At 36.5% G+C, this 20,277-nt stretch overlaps 1 protein-coding gene across 4 annotated transcripts in view; it reads right to left on the reverse strand.

Annotated features, from left to right (window-relative positions):
- Positions 1 to 17,060, reverse strand: part of LOC144664540 (potassium channel subfamily T member 1-like) — a 33,101-nt gene extending 16,041 nt beyond the window's left edge. The window contains exons 1-7 of one of the 4 annotated variants that reach the window (XM_078525713.1): positions 16,868 to 17,060; positions 5,719 to 5,769; positions 4,058 to 4,137; positions 2,981 to 3,080; positions 2,128 to 2,196; positions 1,744 to 1,798; positions 638 to 697 (exon numbers count right to left, since the gene is read on the reverse strand). In XM_078525713.1, coding sequence (XP_078381839.1) covers positions 638 to 697; positions 1,744 to 1,798; positions 2,128 to 2,196; positions 2,981 to 3,080; positions 4,058 to 4,137; positions 5,719 to 5,769; positions 16,868 to 16,878 — 426 coding nt within the window. In that variant the 5' untranslated portion in view covers positions 16,879 to 17,060. Of the gene's footprint in view, positions 1 to 637; positions 698 to 1,743; positions 1,799 to 2,127; positions 2,197 to 2,980; positions 3,081 to 4,057; positions 4,138 to 5,718; positions 5,770 to 10,725; positions 10,879 to 16,006; positions 16,322 to 16,867 lie in introns of those variants that run through there. The other 3 variants (XM_078525711.1, XM_078525712.1, XM_078525714.1) reach the window with 3 other exon arrangements.
- Between the last annotated feature and the right edge of the window lie 3,217 nt (positions 17,061 to 20,277).

A 20,277-nucleotide genomic window follows, 5' to 3' on the forward strand; every position in this document is an offset into this window, starting at 1 on the left:
GATTATAGCTTTGAAGGCTTGGTTACTTAGCCACGCCACCTTTGACATCCAGGGAAGTAAACATGGCCGCTTTTGCTGAATGAAAATTTCTTTGATTTGAAAGAAACCAGTCCAAGTCCTGGATATTTTAAACATTGGGAATTTTTCAAATTAACTACCAAGACTTTTGGACCGAAAATATTTTCAAGAGATGGTTCTCAAGGCATTAGAAATGATCGTAAACACGGCGGTTTGGGCGATCGATGAGAAACTCAGTCAGATCGATTGAGCAAACATTATCTAGTTCTCTTTTCACCGGAGCTACTCATTTTAAGAGGATTCACACATTCGCTTAGAAGTCATCCACAATCATACAAAGGTAACGGACATCTATCTTTCTCATTGTGTTTGTTTTGTTCCGTTTTATTGCTTTAACTAAATAAATTCTGATTGCAATCGATGATTTAAACTGGTTTACACCATATGCAAGCGAACACTTGTGTTTGCTGTTTTCTTGTTTGCTATCGTTATTTTTTTAAGTTCTTGATGATCACCTCTAAAAATTATACTAAAACAATTATTTGCCTCAGGCTCAGTGATTATTGTTGAATAATCACTTCGCCTTCGGCGAATAATTGTTAATTATTAGAGAAATTACCTTGTAAGTTAAGTAACTAAGTAGAAATGCATCCAGCATACTATAAACTGCAATGATTGTCTAAAAAGGAGAAAATTAATAAAAAGCAATTATCATAAATTAGATGAAGTTTTAAAATTACTGATAGACAAGTTAAAGGCAGTGGCTTAAACTGGCATATGAAGGGGTGTCCAATGGTAAATTTGAGACTTTCCAAGAGGGCGAGACCCATGTCTTTACTGTAAGCCTGAGACCTTTATACCCTTGCAAAAGAAATTGAGACTCTGAGAATGTGTCCCAGAAAAATTCAAGACTACAAGACCCCTGAAATTTGGCTAAAATTCTGCAAGACATTCATTTTTTGATTAACCATGTCCATTCATCACCCCTAATGAGGCTTACCTAGTACAGGTAAAAAAAAGTAAAGTCTGTCTCCAAGCCATGAGGCCCATACAGCCGGAGCTTATCCCGGTTTCCGTAGCATTAAGCAACTAGGAGTATTGCTACTCCCCCCTGGATGGGATGCTAGTCCATCGCAGGGTTACCCCCCAGCAGAAAATTCGCCGGTACCCATTTATACACCTGGGTGGAGAGAGGCATTGTGAAAGTAAAGTGTCTTGCCCAAGAACACAACGCAGCGCCACGGCCAGGCCTCGAACCCGGGCCGTTCAACTCGGAGTCGAGCGCGCTAACCATTAGGCCACCACGCCTCCCAACTACCTAGTACAGGAGTCATACATTATTGCAGGTGTCATGAGGACACCCACATCATCATACTTCAATTACATAAAAATAGAGATGCAGAGAACAAGTCAGAAACAAGAAGTTCGGTATTGATATAACTGTGTTGGGAGACTGCATTCAGCAAATCGCAAAGTGAATAACAAATGGTATTTCCTGAGATTGTACTCATTCCTTACATTATCAGGGATGTAGTTAAGAAAACACTAAGCCTGCTCATCAACAAACCCAGCTAGCATTTCTGGCTTTGGCAGCTTAAAAAGTAAACCTAACTCTTTTTTTCATGTGAAATTTCAGCCGGATTTAAGTTCTCTTTCAGCCGGTGAAATTAGCCGGCAGCCTGCCCTTAGCGACATTCCTCAGATGTTTATTCTTCTGAAGCTTACCTGTATAATCCATAGTTCAAAAGGTCTATGAACCCACAGCAATGACCACCAATAACTGAAAAGACCAAAAAGACATGATTTTGACTTGACATGCAATATGACACATCAATGACCAACAACTTCAATGAGTAATTAGCTAAATAGTCATTCCTGCCCCTGGCATTAAACAGAATTGATTTTACATTTCTTTACTTGATAAATCATTAATTAAAAAGGTCCTTTAAAAGTTTGTAGCAAGAAATTGGGTACTTGACTGTAATTAACTAGATACAAAAAAACATATTGATCACTGGTAGTTAAAGGTAAAAATGTTAAGCCCTGAAGATGAAAATGTACAGTTATGGCATGTAAGATGATTTGTGTAAGATTCAAAATACAACTTACAATTCTCCTTCAATGTATTCAGGACATGACCACTCTGTGTTGGCAGTTCTATTTTCTGGACATCCAAAACTATTGGAGTAAAATGTAAGTTTATATATTTATCTCCATAACAATTAGTTATAGTGATAGTCAAGACAGTAGAGCTTTTATGACATACAACTGTATTTTCAACCCTCCAAGTTTAGACAATTTAAGTCGCCATGGTGACTTACATTTTGGAGCTGGCAACTTAATTGGAACCAAAGACGCCAGCCTGGCGACTAAAATTGAGAAGAAGGATTGAAACATGAGCTTAGTTTAGCGACTAAAATTTTTCACTGGCGACAAAACTTGAGCAGTGGGTGGTGGGTGGTGATTTATAAGGGTCTTTTAAAATAATGTTACCATAATTTAAAAGCATTTTATTGAGCCATGAGAGCTTAATAGAGTTTTGACACCTCTCTCACAATAGACATCTTGTTGAAGTACAAATGAAGTAAATGAACTAAACAGAACTTGGCTTCCTTCTAAAGTAGTCAAACCCATTTCTTAAGCACATCTGCTTTAGAGCAAGTAGAATCAAATAAAAAGTCTGTATTACAGACCAGCTAATGCCAGTCTCGGGACTAGGCGTTTTGACTGCCCCTGGATGCTAGTCCATCGCAGGGTTACCCCCCAGCAATAAATTCACCAGTACCCATTTATACACCTGGGTGGAGAGAGGCACTATGAGAGTAAAGTGTCCTGTCCAGAAGCACAAGGCAGTGACCCCAGCCAGGGCTTGATCCCAGACTGATCAATCTGGAGTTCAGCGCACTAAAAATTAAGCCACTGTGCCTTCCCAAGAACCGCATTATGGTGTACATATACTTACCCGCCTGCTTGGTTAGGTTCTGTGTCCTGGACACTACGAACAACATATAGTGCACATGACACTATCTTCAACGTGAAGCGGAATATCTGCCATCTTATACCTATTCGGATAAATTAGTACACTAAATTAAAAAATATTGCAAAACAAAACACAATTGACTTGAACATGTTAAAAAATTTTATGTTTTTGTTTTATAAGGAAATTAATTTTTCACAGAGCTATAACATAATATATTTAGCATTTTTTTAGGATGTACAAAATTATTTTCAAATAGTTTATTTTTAATAAGGTTATTTAACAAACATCAAAGACCTTAATGAAAAGAATGATAATTGGCCATTTGAGTTATCCTTTGCCTCTGTACCAAAACAAGTCTATGTGCGAAACCATTCATATGAAAAAGAGTTTCACCTTCAGGTCCATTTTTATGCAAATCAAACTCATTTTCATTTGAATGGTTTTGCACGCAGATTCGTTTTTGAAATAGAGGCATAGGGTAACTCGGAAATGGCCTTCTGTGTTAACAAAATGTTTGAAAGATTAAGGCTCAATTATTTGAGAACGCCATGTTTTGATATAGTTCCTTCGATTCTTCAAGCACTAATCTATAAGCATTTCTAAAATTATTTATATGATTCGTATTTTCAGAATTCTTGCTCTAATGTTATTTTAATATTTAACCAAGTCATAATCAGTAGTTGTTACAGGAACAGATGGTAAACTGCGATATGACCAATTTGAATTTTTGTTTCTTTAATAAAAAGAAAATTTAAAAAATTAACGGAATCAGAATTTTTTCAAGTGACCAAGAAAAACTATTCAATAATCTCTTTAGAATATAACATGGGTAGAAAATACAACAACAAAGTTATCTTAGCTCTCTTTTAAAAGTAAACTAATTTTATTGCTTCAAAAGCAATTCATGTACATGTATAAAAAATATGGGAATAAAAATCGTCAGAGATTAATTTTTATTTGAAACTCTGAAAAAATTTAAACATTTAACTTGGTTTAGTAAGTTTTAAACTGATTAATAAATTAAAAATTCAGTGATCATCATTAACCTGTATTACTTACTAGATCTTTGATCAGTTACAAAATAGAATTTAACTCTCTCTTTAAATGACTTGTCATGTACATAATGCTCAACGTGCACCCTGTAAAAATTAAATTAGAGTTATCTGAGAAAACATTGACAGTAGAGTCACTTTCAAGAAAGCATATAGGCATATATATTTAAATTAAAAATTGACATTTATTTTACAGATCTTGATGTATATACAATTACAATTAAATATATACCTATGGGAATTAATTATCATGTCAAATGACTGTTAAAAACATAATTTTTTAGATATTATTACAAATATTTATTTATTCAAAGAAATAAAGTTCTGACCCATAGATCAGTCTGGAAATAATTCTACAGCTGCTGGAAACGCAGCTTTAGGAAATGAAAGCTCAGTTTAGATTGCAAACTCAAATTATTCAAACAGGATTTTACAGTCTTCAAAATTATAAGCTTAATTATTATTCACAATCAGGCATATCTGTTAGCTTCCTGTTTTAGACTAATGGAGGTTGAAATTTGAGGTGAATCACCATGACACAAATGACGCCACTCCTGTCATTAATTAGGCAGGTAAAGAGCCAACCTCCTCCAATCATTATTCCTACACAGGTATTATAAATTTATCAAATGTAAGCATTTTTGCTTGATATTTAGAATTCAAATTCAAACTTTTTTCAGTAATCAATCATAAAACAACAATCAGACAGAGTCTGTCAATTCACACCACAAAAGAAAAAAAATTGTACATATTATTTGCACTAAAAGAAGTGATTAGCTTGAGCATCTTGTGAATAAAACGTTGATCAAATTATTTAAATTGCAAATCACCCTCTCAAAAAAATAAATTTAGTAAAAAATTTGGCCAATCCACTTCAAAGCAATTCACTAATCGCTCCAAACTATTAGAAAGTACAAGCTTTCTTATCGCCAAAAATTGATGATTTACAATTTGAAATCTACCGACATCAAAATTAATGAGGATAATGCTTCAGGGAAAAAATGTTTCGAATGCAGCTGCTGCGCGCGTTTTGGAAGTGAGAGTTCTCAGCTCGGTATAAACACTTCATACATACAGTTCAACATAAACAAACTCAGAAATGTTCGCCTTTAATATTTAAAAGCCAACTTCTCTGGTTTTCTGAAAGGACTACATATTAAGCTTAAAATTAAACAAAACCCTTGGACTATTAAAATACAATAGGAGAAAATATATTTTTCTTTCGCGTATTGACCGCAGCAAGCGGTTAAAAAAGCTCTTCAAAGCTAAAATACTGCCATTGGCAACTAAGGGTTTCGAGAAAACAATTACCGCAAAATCGGCAATTTTATTCATCGTGTACAAACGGCCCCCAAAAAGAAAGGGTTTGACAAGATGCGATTTACTGTAAGAAGCTTTTAAATAACCTACAAATGGCTCTATCACTTATCACTCTAAATTTTTCGAACGCCATAAAGGGCGAGTACATTGTAAATCATCTCTTCTTCTTTTTCCCCCCGATTTTCATTTAGCATAATCAAGAAATAAAGCAGGCTAGTTATATGGTTAATTCACTGCAACAAGCTGGGCAGATAAGAGCTTTCTTGACAAGATATACAGAATAGGGTTACATGAAAACAAATCATCTCATTGCGTATGAACTGTCATGAATGATAATTAAACGCCTACCTTTCCTTGTCCTCGCCTTTATCTGACGAAAGAAGATCCCTCAGTCGATACCTAGGGACAAGAGAATCGAATTCATTCGCAACAGTAGTGATAGCGACCGGTTTGGGGGAGTTCTTGACTTTAGTCTGTATTCTAACTTTCTTCCCTCCGCTCGACGCCATATTTTTTTTCAACTGTACGTGCAGTCATGCGCAAACTCTTGGAACCGTTGATGTTTTTGTTTTTGTTTTTTCGCGGGAAAAATCAGCAAGGCCCAAAAAAATTCCGCGTAGGTTTTCGCAGAATTTGAAAACTATTTCAGCTTAAAATCAGCCCACATCAGTAGACATCATTACTACAATCTTCAGCCCTCGTCAAATACTTTGAAAATTCATGAATTATTAAGTCCGTCGGCAGAGTAAACATCACATATTTTTGGACCTGACAAATTTTAAATTTAGTGAAAAAGTTAATGAAAACTTTGTTGCAAAATGAAAATGAAAAGTTTTTTTCCCAAGGAGCCAACCACTGTTTTTTATGGAAAATAAAGTCGTCGCTCACTAATAAGCGAATTTTGCGGAAATGTAAGCCGGTATTTTAATTAAGTCAGGCGCCTTTTCTGGCGGTCAAAAAGTAGTTTTCAATAGTTTCTCAGGGGCGTCTTGTGGCTAATCAAGAAAAACTAAAAAGACTTTGTTTCCTAAATTCCTCACGCTATTATAATCCAGTAATAAAAGAAAAACAATTCAAAAGTGTCTTGGAGATCAAAACATAAAATGGTCGTAACCTGGGGGCATAATTTCCGAATTTAACAGAGAAAATCACGCTGAAATATTTATTGTTCATGTCCTGTCTGCTCTCGAGAACTAATCTGAGAAAATAACAACTAAAGAATGAAAAATATTCTTTAAGTTCACTTGGAATCACTGAAAAAAAAATACAAACTAATTTTCCACAAAATATTTTCTTTCAACTATCTTTACCGGAGAAATTGCCGGGAAAATACTATTGTTGTCGGAGCAGACGATTAGACTCATCTTATGAAAACTAAATGACATTTAACTGAAAACACCGCAGAAGTTAAATTGAGTGCAATGATCTAGAAGAACGTGGTTTTTTATTTTGAGGATATGACAATAAACCGCCAGGTGAAAATCTTTGCGTTTTGGTTTCGTGGCAACGCAGCGGGAACTTTAACGTAAACAACAATTCGATGCTCACTCTGTGTTTCAATGAAAATATTATAAATTAGTGAAACCGTAACCGCATGTGTGAAAAGGGTGTTTCTTTATTCCTTCGAGTATGTTTTTCTTCTCAGTGTGATATTGAAAGAATTTATATCGAAATTTACGGGTCGGTGTGAAAAATTTATACATCGTTCACGCTATGCGTGCGGAATTTAATAAAAAGTTTTGCTTCTGATGAAGATCAGTTTTACTGAAAACACTTTCCTTAAAAGTATTAAAGATACTTTTTTATTTTAATTCTTTTAATACAACTGCAGCTTTTAACTGAAACTACTCAAACAGCATTGAAACGTAATCAACTGATACAAAAGACCACAAAACGCATGTTAAGAAATACGAAGTAATAGGCCTGCAATGCGTGAAAAAGAAAACGCGTGGACAGTAACAAAAACGCAAAGACGTATAAAGTTCTTTAATTCTGGCAATTGGTTTGATTTACGTTAGGTGACGTATTTCATCCTCCACAGAATATCATCTCTTTTATATGAATTTTTAAATAGCACATATAAGCTGTGACTTTTGTTAACAGTGTTCAGTTACCATCTGTACAGTAATCGCAACCAATGCAAAGATCTCGAACATGCCACATTTATTCAATAAGAAAAACGTGATACATCTCTCTATAGTGTACATGAACGTATGCGTTGTTAGATCCCAATTAGTTACAAAAATCGAACTGCAACGATGGACGTTTTGTGTTGGAAATTTTCCCCTGCGCCCCGTTCAGTGTTGGAGATGCGAACTGAAGATATAAACAACGACTTTTGAAACAACATTGCACTGGGGAAAGGGGCAAATTTTTTCCAACACTTGTGCCCATGGTTATGTTGACGAAAACATTACAAGAGACTTCGTTCAGTTAGAAAGAAAAATAAAAGCTCAGAAGACATCGTTACGCTAGTGAATGATGTAAAGCTAAGCCTGCACGCGGTTTCCGTATGTTACGAGAGATTTTTCAGGTAGAAGGTAGAATTTTTTCTGGTTTAAAAATATCGTGATCAGTTAAGCCTTGTGATAGTGAGGCAAATAGTACAAGTGTTTTAACCTGCTGCTAGAACGGAAAACTTACTGGTTGTGGTGACAAAGCCTTGTCGTATTTATGAAATTAGCTTTAAGTTGTTGTAAATTTGAACGACGTATTAATGAGATTTTTGCCGCCTATTTGAATGAGTAATCAGATACACAATTCTAGTTTCGTCATAAACTCCTGTATGCGGTCCTCTAACCATGGTGCTTTATCCCCCTAACAAGTCCCCGATGCACGTAAAATGAACAACTAGAGCTATTGCCACTCACTCCCCCTGTATGAGATGTTTGTTTCACACAGCTTAGCTATTAACATTCTGTCAGGTTGCTTCAACATTTCAACGGTATCTATTAATACTCTTCGGGAAAAGAGAGAGGCACTTTGAGAGTAAAGTGTCTTGCCCAAGAGAACAACACAACGGGACCGCAGCTAGCACTTAAACCTGCACCGCTCACCCTGACACAATTCAACAAACTAACCACCCCCTCGCCTCTCTAAAGAGGTAAAACCAGAATTTATAATAACCGATATTTTTTTTAATTAGCCTGCCTTTTCTACAGCTGGTACGATGTTCACAACATGCTTGTAAGTTTTCTCTTTTTCTTAGATGTGTAATAAACCTTAATCTGTAAATTTCTGGACGTCTGTGAGCTTCAAGATTAATTTTAAAAAAAATGTGGAAATTGACATGAAGACCTTGTTTTTAACAGGAACGTGACGCTTATCTGAAAGATTCAGCAAAAGATCAAATAACCGGCGAGGACATTAAGTATTAAGAAAAGGGTTTCATCGCATTAGAAGCAAATTAAGAAAACCATGCGATCCATTAGCGGCAGGGAGTTGAGTAGTGCTTTATCAGATTGACTGGGTTTTTTTTTAATAAAAATATCACATTGAGAAGACCTTTCAGGAAAAAAAAGGATTTAGTGACACTTTCCTCTTGCACGATTTACAGTTTTCAGATGACAAATGCGTACATAAGATTCTTTATAAAGGAGAACTTTGGATGGAAGAGAACAAGTCAACTGGTTCTTCTCGTTTCTTAATACGTCAGAAGATTATCCCCTTGCTCGCATACATTACATGTATGCGAGACTAAATTAATAAATTAGGGTGAAAACTGTCTACTGCATAAATTATTTTTTATATATTGAATGATCGGAAGGCAGTGTCAAACGCCAACCTTAATAATCAATTTTTGGACAGACGTTCTAAGTATTTTCCTGTGGAACTTCTTCAGGTTAAGGATATGAACGATAACATGTACACATGGTGAACATCTTCGAGCATTATTTGTGTTTTAACCTGTAGCTATTTTCCGGTACTTGTCACTTTTTAAATCCCTTCTTAGAAATCATCGTTGATCATTATCAAATTCGCTCAGCACCGCTTTAGTAAGATTCAAATGGCCACAAAACACTTGAGCACACGTCTCATCTTATCTATTGACTTGAATCTAAATTCTCCCAAAGGTAATTTGAAGAATTGTATGACAAATACCAAAAACATTAAAGAGAGTTTGTATGTTGATCTTTCGGTAACAGGTGCGCTGGCTATGACTAAGCTGTCTCTTGTGTGACTGGTTGTATTATGGGCTTGCTGTCGGCTAATTCCAATTGTTTTCCGTCTCTGTTTAACTTTGATCGTTATAAGCGTTCGCCCGAGTTAATGAAAAATAAACAATTGCAGCTCTGAAAATTCACACGCAAAAATATAATAATTTTCTTCAGCAAATTTTCTGTTTTGGTGGTTAAGGCATCAAAATATGTGCCTGGCTATAAATTTAATATGTCGATGTTATTAAAATACACACACAAAATTTCCCGGACATGTTGCGCTTACATGACAAAGTCCGCTTTCTTGTTGTCAAAACATTAAACTCATTATCACTTGTAAAATTTCAGTTGTCCTTCTCGGTTACTAAGCATTTTTTCCGCTTAGAATGAACTGATCTGAATCGCAATATAGTGTTTAACAATTGATGAAACTGCCATTCATAATTCACGTTTCGACCTAGTAGCTTTTAACACTGCTTGGAGTTCATATGCATATTCGTATCATGATTCATTTCTCGCGTAAAACGCAGGCCGGATCATTATCATTTGACATTTTCAAAGTTACAAACAGTACGTATATACCTTGACATAAGCACGTCACCGGGTGTCCTTTAAATTAAAAATGGTTTATATTCAGAAAAACAGCTCATAAGCGCAGATGATATTAAAAAAAGTTGAGGCATGCAATGAGAATGGCGCTGAAACCAGAAATTACTATAAATTATGATCTGCCTTATAAAACAGTCCAGGCCATGTACGAGTTGTTTTCGAGCGACAGAATATTTGCAGTCGTAACTAAAAGAGAAAACAGCGGTTTGCTATGAGTTGACATCAAAATGGCATGCATTGCCAGTGTTGTGTTGCTGTGAGAGACCAAACAATAAACTATGCCTTGGATGTTTTGTGAATGTGTTGTGCATGTGTTGAAAGTAATACGAGCCTCAAGTAAATATCTCGCTGGCAAATAAAGGGAATAAATTCGAATCTAGTGGCGATATTTTTTAAGTGGATGACCGCCCGAGTCAATCGCTTGTAAAAAGAATTTCCTGTTTGAAGCGAAAGTCATGTTATGATGCCGTGAATGCATGGGCCCCTGTATTCACGCGAAGTAACGCATCATTCGCATTAAACTCCAACCCACGTAGCGGGGATGTATGCGCTTTACATATTCAAGATGTGGTTTGTTTTTGTACAATACCTTGGATGGCTTGCTAAACTAGGAGGCAGAGGTGGATACAACATAGGAACATCGTCAGAAGATTGGCGATTCGCCGTAATTCCGTTTGCCATCTTGCAAATTTTGGTTAATCTAAGGAATTATGAAATTTCCAAGCGAGCATATATTATTGATCAGCAATATACGAACAATATGACACTCGAATGGTTTCCAGCGGTTGCATGGGTTCCTTTTGTAAAATCGACCAATTAGACTACAAGTTGATCATCAGACAGACAGGTGATTTACCTTCTTCTTTATTCAAATACATTAGTCAAAAATTATTAATAATACTTGCAAATAACGCTGGCTTGAAAAATTACTTGTCTTGGTGTTTTTGTTGTCAGAAAGCCTGAAAAACGAAGATTTTTATCACAAAAGCTTCGTAATCATCGCCTGCGTATTTAGTTATAATCTCAAAGCGAAATGTGAATATCCATAGCGAAATACGCGTCGATTTTTTTCTGTATTTTACTGTACGTAATTGCCCACAAGTAACTACAAAGTTCACGGATTAAAAGATTTTGGGTTCAGACTAAAAAATGATATAAATACAATGAAATAAATACAAAGTAGTGCTTAGTGACGAAGGTGTCAAAAAAAATCATTAATTTACGGAATACCGGGAAACGAAAGAATTATCTCCAAATTATCATATCTCCCTGATTCGTGCTCATGACCACAATGGGAGTATACACTTAAGATATATATTTTCCTAATGGTCTTGATATAAACACAATTAGTTCTTGTCTCCCTCCGCGAAGACAATAGCACTCAACAAATAGGAATAAAAATCGCTGGTATACGTCCCACAAACAGTTTCAAATATTTCTGCGACGTTGCCAGCGATTTTCACCGGTTAAAAAGTTTAAAAATCTTGAAAATACCTACCTGCAGTTATAAGTCTATGATTCGAATGTTGTGAGCTCGAAAATAATTTTTTTTAATAATGTACAAGTTTAATTTCTTGCAACGGATCAAATGATCAAAATTTCGTAGGGGTTTAATATTATTAGTAAACATAAGAATTCTGTCAACAACAGTATTGAAATGAAAATCGGTCGAAACTTTACAGTTATCTTGGGAACTTGCTTTACCGGCCCCATTGAATTTTTTTTGTGTGTTTGTGTGTTAGACTTTCCCCAAGTCGCTCGTTTTTTCTTTGCATCTATAGTTACTAAAATATAATCGCTTTGAAATCAAGCGCAAAAGACCACTTGAGTAAAATCGGCTTTGAAATCGCGCGCAAGAGATAGCGCGGGATTCATTTCTGTGAACGCGCGCGCGAACGAAAACAAATGGAAAACCAATTATCGGAATAAAATAGTTAGAAATACACGGAGAAACGCTAAACGTGATCAGAAATAATGACATCAAATGCTGGTTCTTCCTCATTCACTGTGATACAGTAAATGCTACGGAAATTCACAAAAGTTGAAATGAGCATTAAGTCTGAGCAGGGCGCAAACAGACAACAGCTGCTTTTCAGAACGCGCTCAAACTAATTCCACTCGAGATAATCGTCCGCATCTATCCGCTAAATTTTACGCGTAATTAGCGCGCGCACATAAACAAAGTGGCGGCATTTTATACGCGGCTTGGCTAGCGAGAGATAAATCGTCGTTTTCTCGTCAACGAATACGGTGACCGATTAGTTTTTTCTCTATTTTGAGTGTAGCCATTAATTTCTTCTGTAGAATGACTACAGGTCAATATTTATGTTAGAAAAGTAAACTATCACCGGAAACGTTTACTTAGCCAGTACTCGTAAAAAGATAAATGTGGCCTCGAGAACACTTCGTGCTTGGGACTTATTTAATCATTGTCAATTAAAAGTGCGTGTATTTATCATGAAACAGAATTCCTTGCTTGATGCACTACTCACGAAGTGTAACGGGGAACAGTTCAAATAAAAACGTTTCTAGAAGTTGATGAATTAAGGATTTATACGGTATATACAAGGTCTTCCTGTTCCTAATACGGAGATCTCCCCCTTTTTTGTTTCAAAAGGAAAGTTTGAAAGTATTTCAGGGGAATCACCTTAATTGGTTATTAGTGTTACCTACACGCAAGGAACAAATCGGAGACTACAGATCACCGAAGACCTAAGTCATCTGACTGACTTGTCCCCAGTCGTCTCTCGGTGTCGTATTGAATATTAACGGTGGAAGCGCGGGCGCGAGCGAGAGGACAAAAAAGATTGGAGACGTGTCAGGTGTATTGAATCTCATGATGTCTCTCACACGGGAGAAACGCGCGAGTAAAAAGTAACGTCGGTTTATTCAACAAGTTAAGACGCAAAATTTTGTTGCGCCAACATGTTGCATCTTTTTTTGAACTGCTTTCACAAAAAAACCTGCAGCGTTGCATTAACATCGAGCAGCGAGCGACGAATGTCTGCTCACGCAGACTTGATTGAGCCGCGAAACTAATCAGTTTTTCGCCCTGTGATTGGTTAAACAAAAACTTGCGTCACCCGGCTCAACCAATGTGATTAAGAGAAAATAAAAAAGCAATTTGCTTCTTAGTGAAACACATTTTCTTACATTTTCCCGCGCTTGGCGCTGATCATGCGTATTGGCTTCAAGTGTTATTCACATTCGTTGAAATTGGCCTATTCCAGTTGCATGTAATTAGTTTGGTTTTGGGTTTACGGCACTCAATTTAAAACCACCGTATTGGCCAAAAATAATTGCACGGAACAGCATTCGGTGAGGGCAAACCCAATTGCATAATAATTATCGAAAACCAAAAGCAACACTTTTGAGTGTTTAAAGCTTGGAATCTTGCGATTATGTTTTTGCATTTGCATCGTTTTTTTTTCGAACTCCAGTTGTGAATTTTTCTTCTATATTGACAAAAGGAATGAAAGTCAAGCAAACAGCGATTAGAGCAGGTTTTAAGTTTTTAACCATGTAAATCATTCAAGAGCTGGATTGATCAACAGGTGAAAAAATAATCTCCAGCTTAACTGCAGCTGAAAGCAGTTCGTAGATGACTTCGAAGTCCATTAAAGTTTGATTCTTGAAGTGACGCTCAACAGGGGGTGGGTGAAAAAGCGAGTTATTTTGGCGGTAGCATCATCATTAGATGTTAAGACATTTTGTGTTGTTTTAGTGATCTGTTGAGTTGTTGAAAAGGATTGCGTGTTTTTGCAGGATCGCGCCGATTACGCTCGCATAACCCAGAAAGGTTCACAGACATTAAATTTAGCCTTGACATTTCCGAAAGATACAACTAGGCGTCACTAATCGTCTAGCACACCTAGAAGCTCGTGCACAGTCACGATTCCTTTTCTTATATACCACGATTCAATTGATTGATTTACCCGCTTATCGTTATAAAGCTAACCTCTTTAGAATCTGTGTAGTATGCTACCGGCCTGTCAAACCATTAGCACGTTTTAATAAAACGCTGCTTCAGTCTTTTAATACAAGGTTTGTTAGGCTAAAGCAACAAGAAAACTTCCTAATGTCTAGTTCAAAAAAGCGCACCAATTGCTATCAACTGCATTACAAAAGCGTTTCACCAAAGCAGCTTTTAAAGATTTTTTCAACGTTGATGTATTCGACCTTGTAAGGCCACCTCGTTGTTGCATCTAATAACAAGGTATTCTTCATTGTCTCAAATAAAGTCTGAAATATAAAAAATGTTTTGTCCTGTAGTGTCTCAAATATAGAAAGGCTCTCGGTCTGAGGGCAATTTTTCGGGTTTGAATTAAAAAAAGATTTCTTAGAAAAAAAAAACTCTGGGTGAGATTTCTAGCAGCGCCCTGCAATGCGCTTACCCGCTCCGCAGCTGGAAAGAAACAGTAAAACACCTTTAATGCGAGAATAGTTAATGAAAATATAAAATTGTTGTCGACCTAAAGTTAGGTTGCATCACGAGATATTACCACAGTAAATTTTTAACCGATGCAAGGCAAACATCGCGACAAAAAGTAGGACATGTACATTCTGTCAAAAGCTACGCATATTCAGTGACTTTTTTCGTTTTAATCAAATACATAACTAATATTTGCTATTTCTAATCATTGTTTTCTACAATATTGCGCATCTGACACTGATCTAATGTGCTCTGTGAAATTAAAAAAAAGTGGTTCGCAAGATAATCCCTTTTTTCAGAAATTTTAATCAGCTCTGCACACAGGTTAACTCGTTGTAAAAAATGTCTACAATAACACAGCTTCAACGCGACGCCGGCTGAAAGGTATTGTTGGCGACACTATATAATTTGTAAATTACAGAAATTATAATGTAAATTTTCTCTAGTGACAAGCGTCTCGCTGTTAAGAACTCCAACCTTTGAATAATATTCTCCGCGTCTTTCGTTTACTGAATGTAAATAAAATTGTGCAATTGTTGCAATTTGTAACCTCGGAAATATCAATCCGGATGACAAGAGATGGGTTTACAGCTAAAGCAAATCTAACCTCATTTTATCTGATAACAGCGCCTTCGGCTGTAAAACAGATCGCGAAAACATATATTTATTAAATGAATGCTTCAAAAACTTAACATCAGTGTTGTGTACACTTTGCCTGCTGAGATACTGCGCTTAAAGTGGAACTGAACAAGCCATGTCCCTGATATTCGTCGTTCTGTTAGGCAGTCGGTCACTAGTAGAAATGATGCGAATTTTTTTTGGAATTTGTAAGGTTGCAAAGGTGCCAGACAGGTGCCTCGTATGAACAATGTTAATAATATCAATGGCCGAAGACCAATACTGCCGGACTTCGTTGACAGCAATTTGAATCGCAAAGAATTTATCAGCAAGAAATAATATATGTGCGCTTCTCTCAAAATGAAGGCGTGTAAAGGTGTAAAAGTAGGGAGGGTACAAATTGTACAATGTGGAAATAACTACAACATTCTAAAATTTTGTATAAACACTTAATTAAGACAGCTACCGTGTAAAAACATGGACCGATAGGCCATGTAAGAGATGTAACAAGCGGGAGCTCTATCAGACGGCGTAAAACGTATACTGCTAAGTATATTAAACACTGGCCATTGTCACTTCAATTTTAACTTTCACTTGGAGGACACGCCGAAACTAGGGCAACTCAGGTTAATTTGGAATAAAAGGATTTTCGAAGGCGGAATTCCCCAAATTTAAATATTCCCGATCCTTCGCAAGATCATGATAACAAGCGAGATTAGAGGGTGTTTGACTGTAACACCGACATCTTAGCAATAACCGCAGAAGTTCATAAATACACGAAGCACTGATTAATACAAATTCATCTACTTTTTCCTCAAACCTTGACTCACTGTCGCCAGGAGCAAGCAGGTCCCGGAATATGGATCTCCTTGGAGCGGCAGATAAGCTTTGCGATCGGCTTTGGCAAGATGGCGCAGCTTGTGTAGAATCCATTTTTATTGCCGCGGAGAACTTAGTTATCACCGCGCGGCAATGTTTAGGTTTTGATGTTTCTCGGCAAACTTTAACAATGCGTGTTTATCCCGCGATGCTTTACAACGCATGCTCCAAATCTGACAGCTGGTTACGAATTCAGTAATGTAGGGAATATTTCAATTTATGCATTTTGACTTCTTATGTGTTTCTGAAGCCTCGACTTGTTTTCTCCTGGAATTATTTAGCCAGCCGCGACTATACGTCATACAGTCAGTCACCGAATGGACCATCAACTCAAATTATCGTTTGATTGCATAGGAAGTCGTTTGGGGGGTTTCAACTTCTTTTTTAATAATAATTGCAATTAAAATTAGAAAAACAATGATAAACTATGGGTATTTTCACACGAAAAGTCAAATCCTTTTGTCAATAATATTAAAGATAGTAAAATGAAACAATGGAAGCAAACTAAAAGCAAAGAAGTTTTAAGGGGCAGCGCAAAATCTTAATTGCATATTATTTCTCAAGCAGCTGCATGCCTTATACCGGAATACACATTATTTCTTAAGGATAATTGCCTTAAATTATAATTTTTATTACGGCGCAAAATACTGGCTTTTACGCTGCCATGAAGGTATTTTTTCAGTAGCAAGGACGACTTTTATGATCAACGCAATGTTATAAAGTTCAAATTGCTATTTAGTGTAATTTTTAACCTTAAAAAAATAAAATCGTTAATAAGGCATTGAACGGTGTGTTGACTTACTTGTTTGACATTTTCTCTGTGGTTACGGTTGTCAAATTTACAAGTCCTTTGCCATCCGCTGCGATTCAGTGTTTTCAAAGCGATCAATATAAATTAGCTAGCTTAAAGCCATTTTGACTCTACTTGTTGTTGAAGATGATGCGTATGCACTCGAACGCTGTAGTAGTTTCAACACGGGAGCCTGTGCTTATCAATTGATCAACACTGGTCGCATTTTGCGCTAGCTATTTACAAAAACTCTTTATTCATTCGCATAAATTGACACCAGGATCTGATGAATAATCCATTTTTAAAATCATTTTGTTTACGTTAAGGTATACCACACTGGGATTCGTCGAAAATTGCAAAGATGAAAGATGAGGCGGGGTTGAATTTGACGAAGGGTTTCAAACTCCCAAAAAGAATACGAAAATAACAGACTTGTTGCTGCACAACGAGGTGCAGGCACAAAATGTTATTGACAGGTAGAATAAATGATTCCTTTAATGACCTGTTTTCAGTTTTTGATATGTATCGAGGCTTTAGAAAAACGTTTCTGCCCATAAAAATAACTAAAGTAGCTTAAAGTGGATCGTGTTATAGCCCCTGTTTTGACCAATCAATCGAAGCTTCGCAGTACGAAGTCGCTCTATGCCATGACCATATATCTATAGATCACTTCGCAGACAGAACTCATAAATATATGATGCCTTTTTTCATTAATCTATCTACAATATTTTGTTTTGCTATTCTTAAAAGTATTAGTATCACACAATTGTTGCACATCGTGTTTCACAATGGGATGCAAAATGATTAATTTAGGCCTGATAGGAAATCGCTAAGGAAGACTGAAAAACAGCATTTTTACTGTAACACTAAAATGCCATTAGTTACATTTCAATTATCCAAAGTAAACGTAAACACGATAAGGATAAGTGGTGATGGTTTGTTTTGATATTGCGTGTGTAAGGAAAAATATCGAGAGTAAAACCCTTAAGAACGTTGAGATATGAAAGAAATAGGAAGGTTTCGCGCCTGAGGTTTCGCGCCAGTATAAACACGGCGCAGTTATTGAATGCCCTTCTGAACTGTTCCTGTGTCTTTACGAGTAAAGAATACTGCATCTGATTCAAATTTCTTTATTACTAGTGTAATCTTTTAGACGGAACGTATAAATATCTTAGAGTATATTTATCTTTCATCAACCTGAGCGGATCTTTTAGCTCAAGTGGTATGACATTGCGCCCTGCTTTGGTTACTGCCTGTTTGACGTTTGTGTTGGTAAAATATGCATGAATATATCTATATGCTTGGCTTTTATTTGGCAAACTCAAAATCGTTTTTACCAGCAAAGCAAACTTTGTGCAAATAAATATTCCAAGTGCTTGTCCATATTTTAACTTCCACTGAACATGTCTCTTTTTAGTTTTGCGCATGATGAGGTTTGATTGGCTCACGAAACCTGGCCAGTTTAATCTAACCAATCAGTGACATCAGCTCGGAACACGTGGGATGTTAACCAATAAGAGGTCAATCGGGCCCATTTGTTAAAAGGATGGATAACAATATCCGCGGGATAAATCGCTATCCAGTAGATAAGTGTTGACAAAACAATCTACGCTATCCACCGGATAGTGATTTATCTGGATCCAGTTGTAACGGCTTAGAAAGTAAACATTTAGTCATTTTTTTTACACTTTATATGAAATGGCATGAAATGACACCTCAAAGCATTTTTGAGGTGTCGAGGGCATGGTAACATGCCACGTGAAGGGTATTTCCCGCTTATATTGAAAAACTGAAGTAAATTTTTACGTCCCCTGGGCATTCCACTGGAAATACACTACTTATAACCGCTTATTCCTTCTACTTGAATGTTCAAAGGGTGGATAATGCTATCCACCGGATAAATCATTATCCGGTGGATCGCGAAGAAGGATTTGTAAGACAATTATCCACTGGACAGCGATTATCCGTTGGATAGCGTTATACACTCTTTAAAAAATTGGGCCCTGTAGTGGATAGCGTTATTCATCCTTTGAACAACTGTGGCCAGGTGCAAAACAAGAAGTTAATGTGATTGGCTAGTGCAACCTTTTCTCGCCATTTCCCAAAAGTACACGTTTGTACTCCTGATTGGCCTACTGTACATTACGCCATGGCGTCGGCTTTGTGTTGTCTGATTTGTTTCTAGTTTTTAGAACTATTTTTTGTTAACTATCAATAAACTAAATCCAAATCAAACTGCAGAATTTTTTAACAAAGATCTTTGTTAGTACGTGTACGTCTTTTCAAAAGTTTGACAACACATCGGACTCAAATCACCTCCTATTAGCAAGCAAACACATGGTAGTCTTTGCGCGTTATCGAACAAGCAAAATAACTGTTAAAGTTCTCGCTAAACGTAAATTCGTTTAAAACTGCTGTGCTATAAAGTTCCTCGGCTGTTTTGGGAGACGGCGCGGGGCGACGGTTCCCGACTGTCATTTACCAATAAATTTTCGCGCGATTTCATGGGCTGAACTGCGTCACGTGATACAAAATCGCTGAAATGGAGGAAGTTGCAAATACGAAGGAATTTTAACAAGAATACTCAAGACTTCTACTACTACTATATAAACTTGTTTATACACGAAAAAAGTACAACCACAGCAGTATTCGATGATAAGAAAAATTGATTATTTTATCTGATTGATGGTATGAAAATTTAGTTATGTTATTGATCACTGTTATTTTTAAACGTTTTCGATAAAGCTTAGTGGAGAGAGGCTGGAAACTTAGTGGAGAAATAATTTTATTACCGTTCTAGTGTTTAATAAAACTTCAACCCAATATCAACAACAATAGTGACAACAGCGGGCCAGCAAAAAAAGCTAACCGTGTAAATAAACTAATAATTTTAAAGTATAGTTGTCTATGACCCCGTCCACACTGACCCGGGTTAATTTGAAAACGCATCCTTTTTTTCTCCGGTTAGGCCAACCGTCCACACTGAAACGGCGTTTTCGGTCACCGAAAACGGAGCTTTTCAAAAACGCTCACCAATGAGCGTTTGGACTTGGAGCGTGAAGTAGTGTATTTTTATATTTTATTGTAAATAATTTTAGAGGGCCACTGGTTTGTTGGTATTTTTTATGTTATTTTAGTGCTACCCGTAAAATAAAGACTTTACTTTTACTTTTACTTACTAATGAAGCGTATCGTTTTCAAATTTACCCTGTTAATGTGGACAGAAAACATTTTACGCGGCGTTTTCAAATTTCTCCGTTTTCAAATTTACCCGGGTCAGTGTGGACGGAGCCTATGTCAACAACAGACACAGACATATAAACTATATAATGAATATTTATGACATGCTTTTATGAAATATTTACAAACCTCTATGCAAAAAAATCTTACACAAAGCCTTAGAGCAAAAAAATCCCCTTGAC

The sequence above is a fragment of the Oculina patagonica genome, chromosome 1 (genome assembly GCF_052425735.1).
Source record: "Oculina patagonica isolate OP01 chromosome 1, crgOcupat, whole genome shotgun sequence".
NCBI classification, from domain to species: Eukaryota; Metazoa; Cnidaria; class Anthozoa; order Scleractinia; family Oculinidae; genus Oculina; species Oculina patagonica.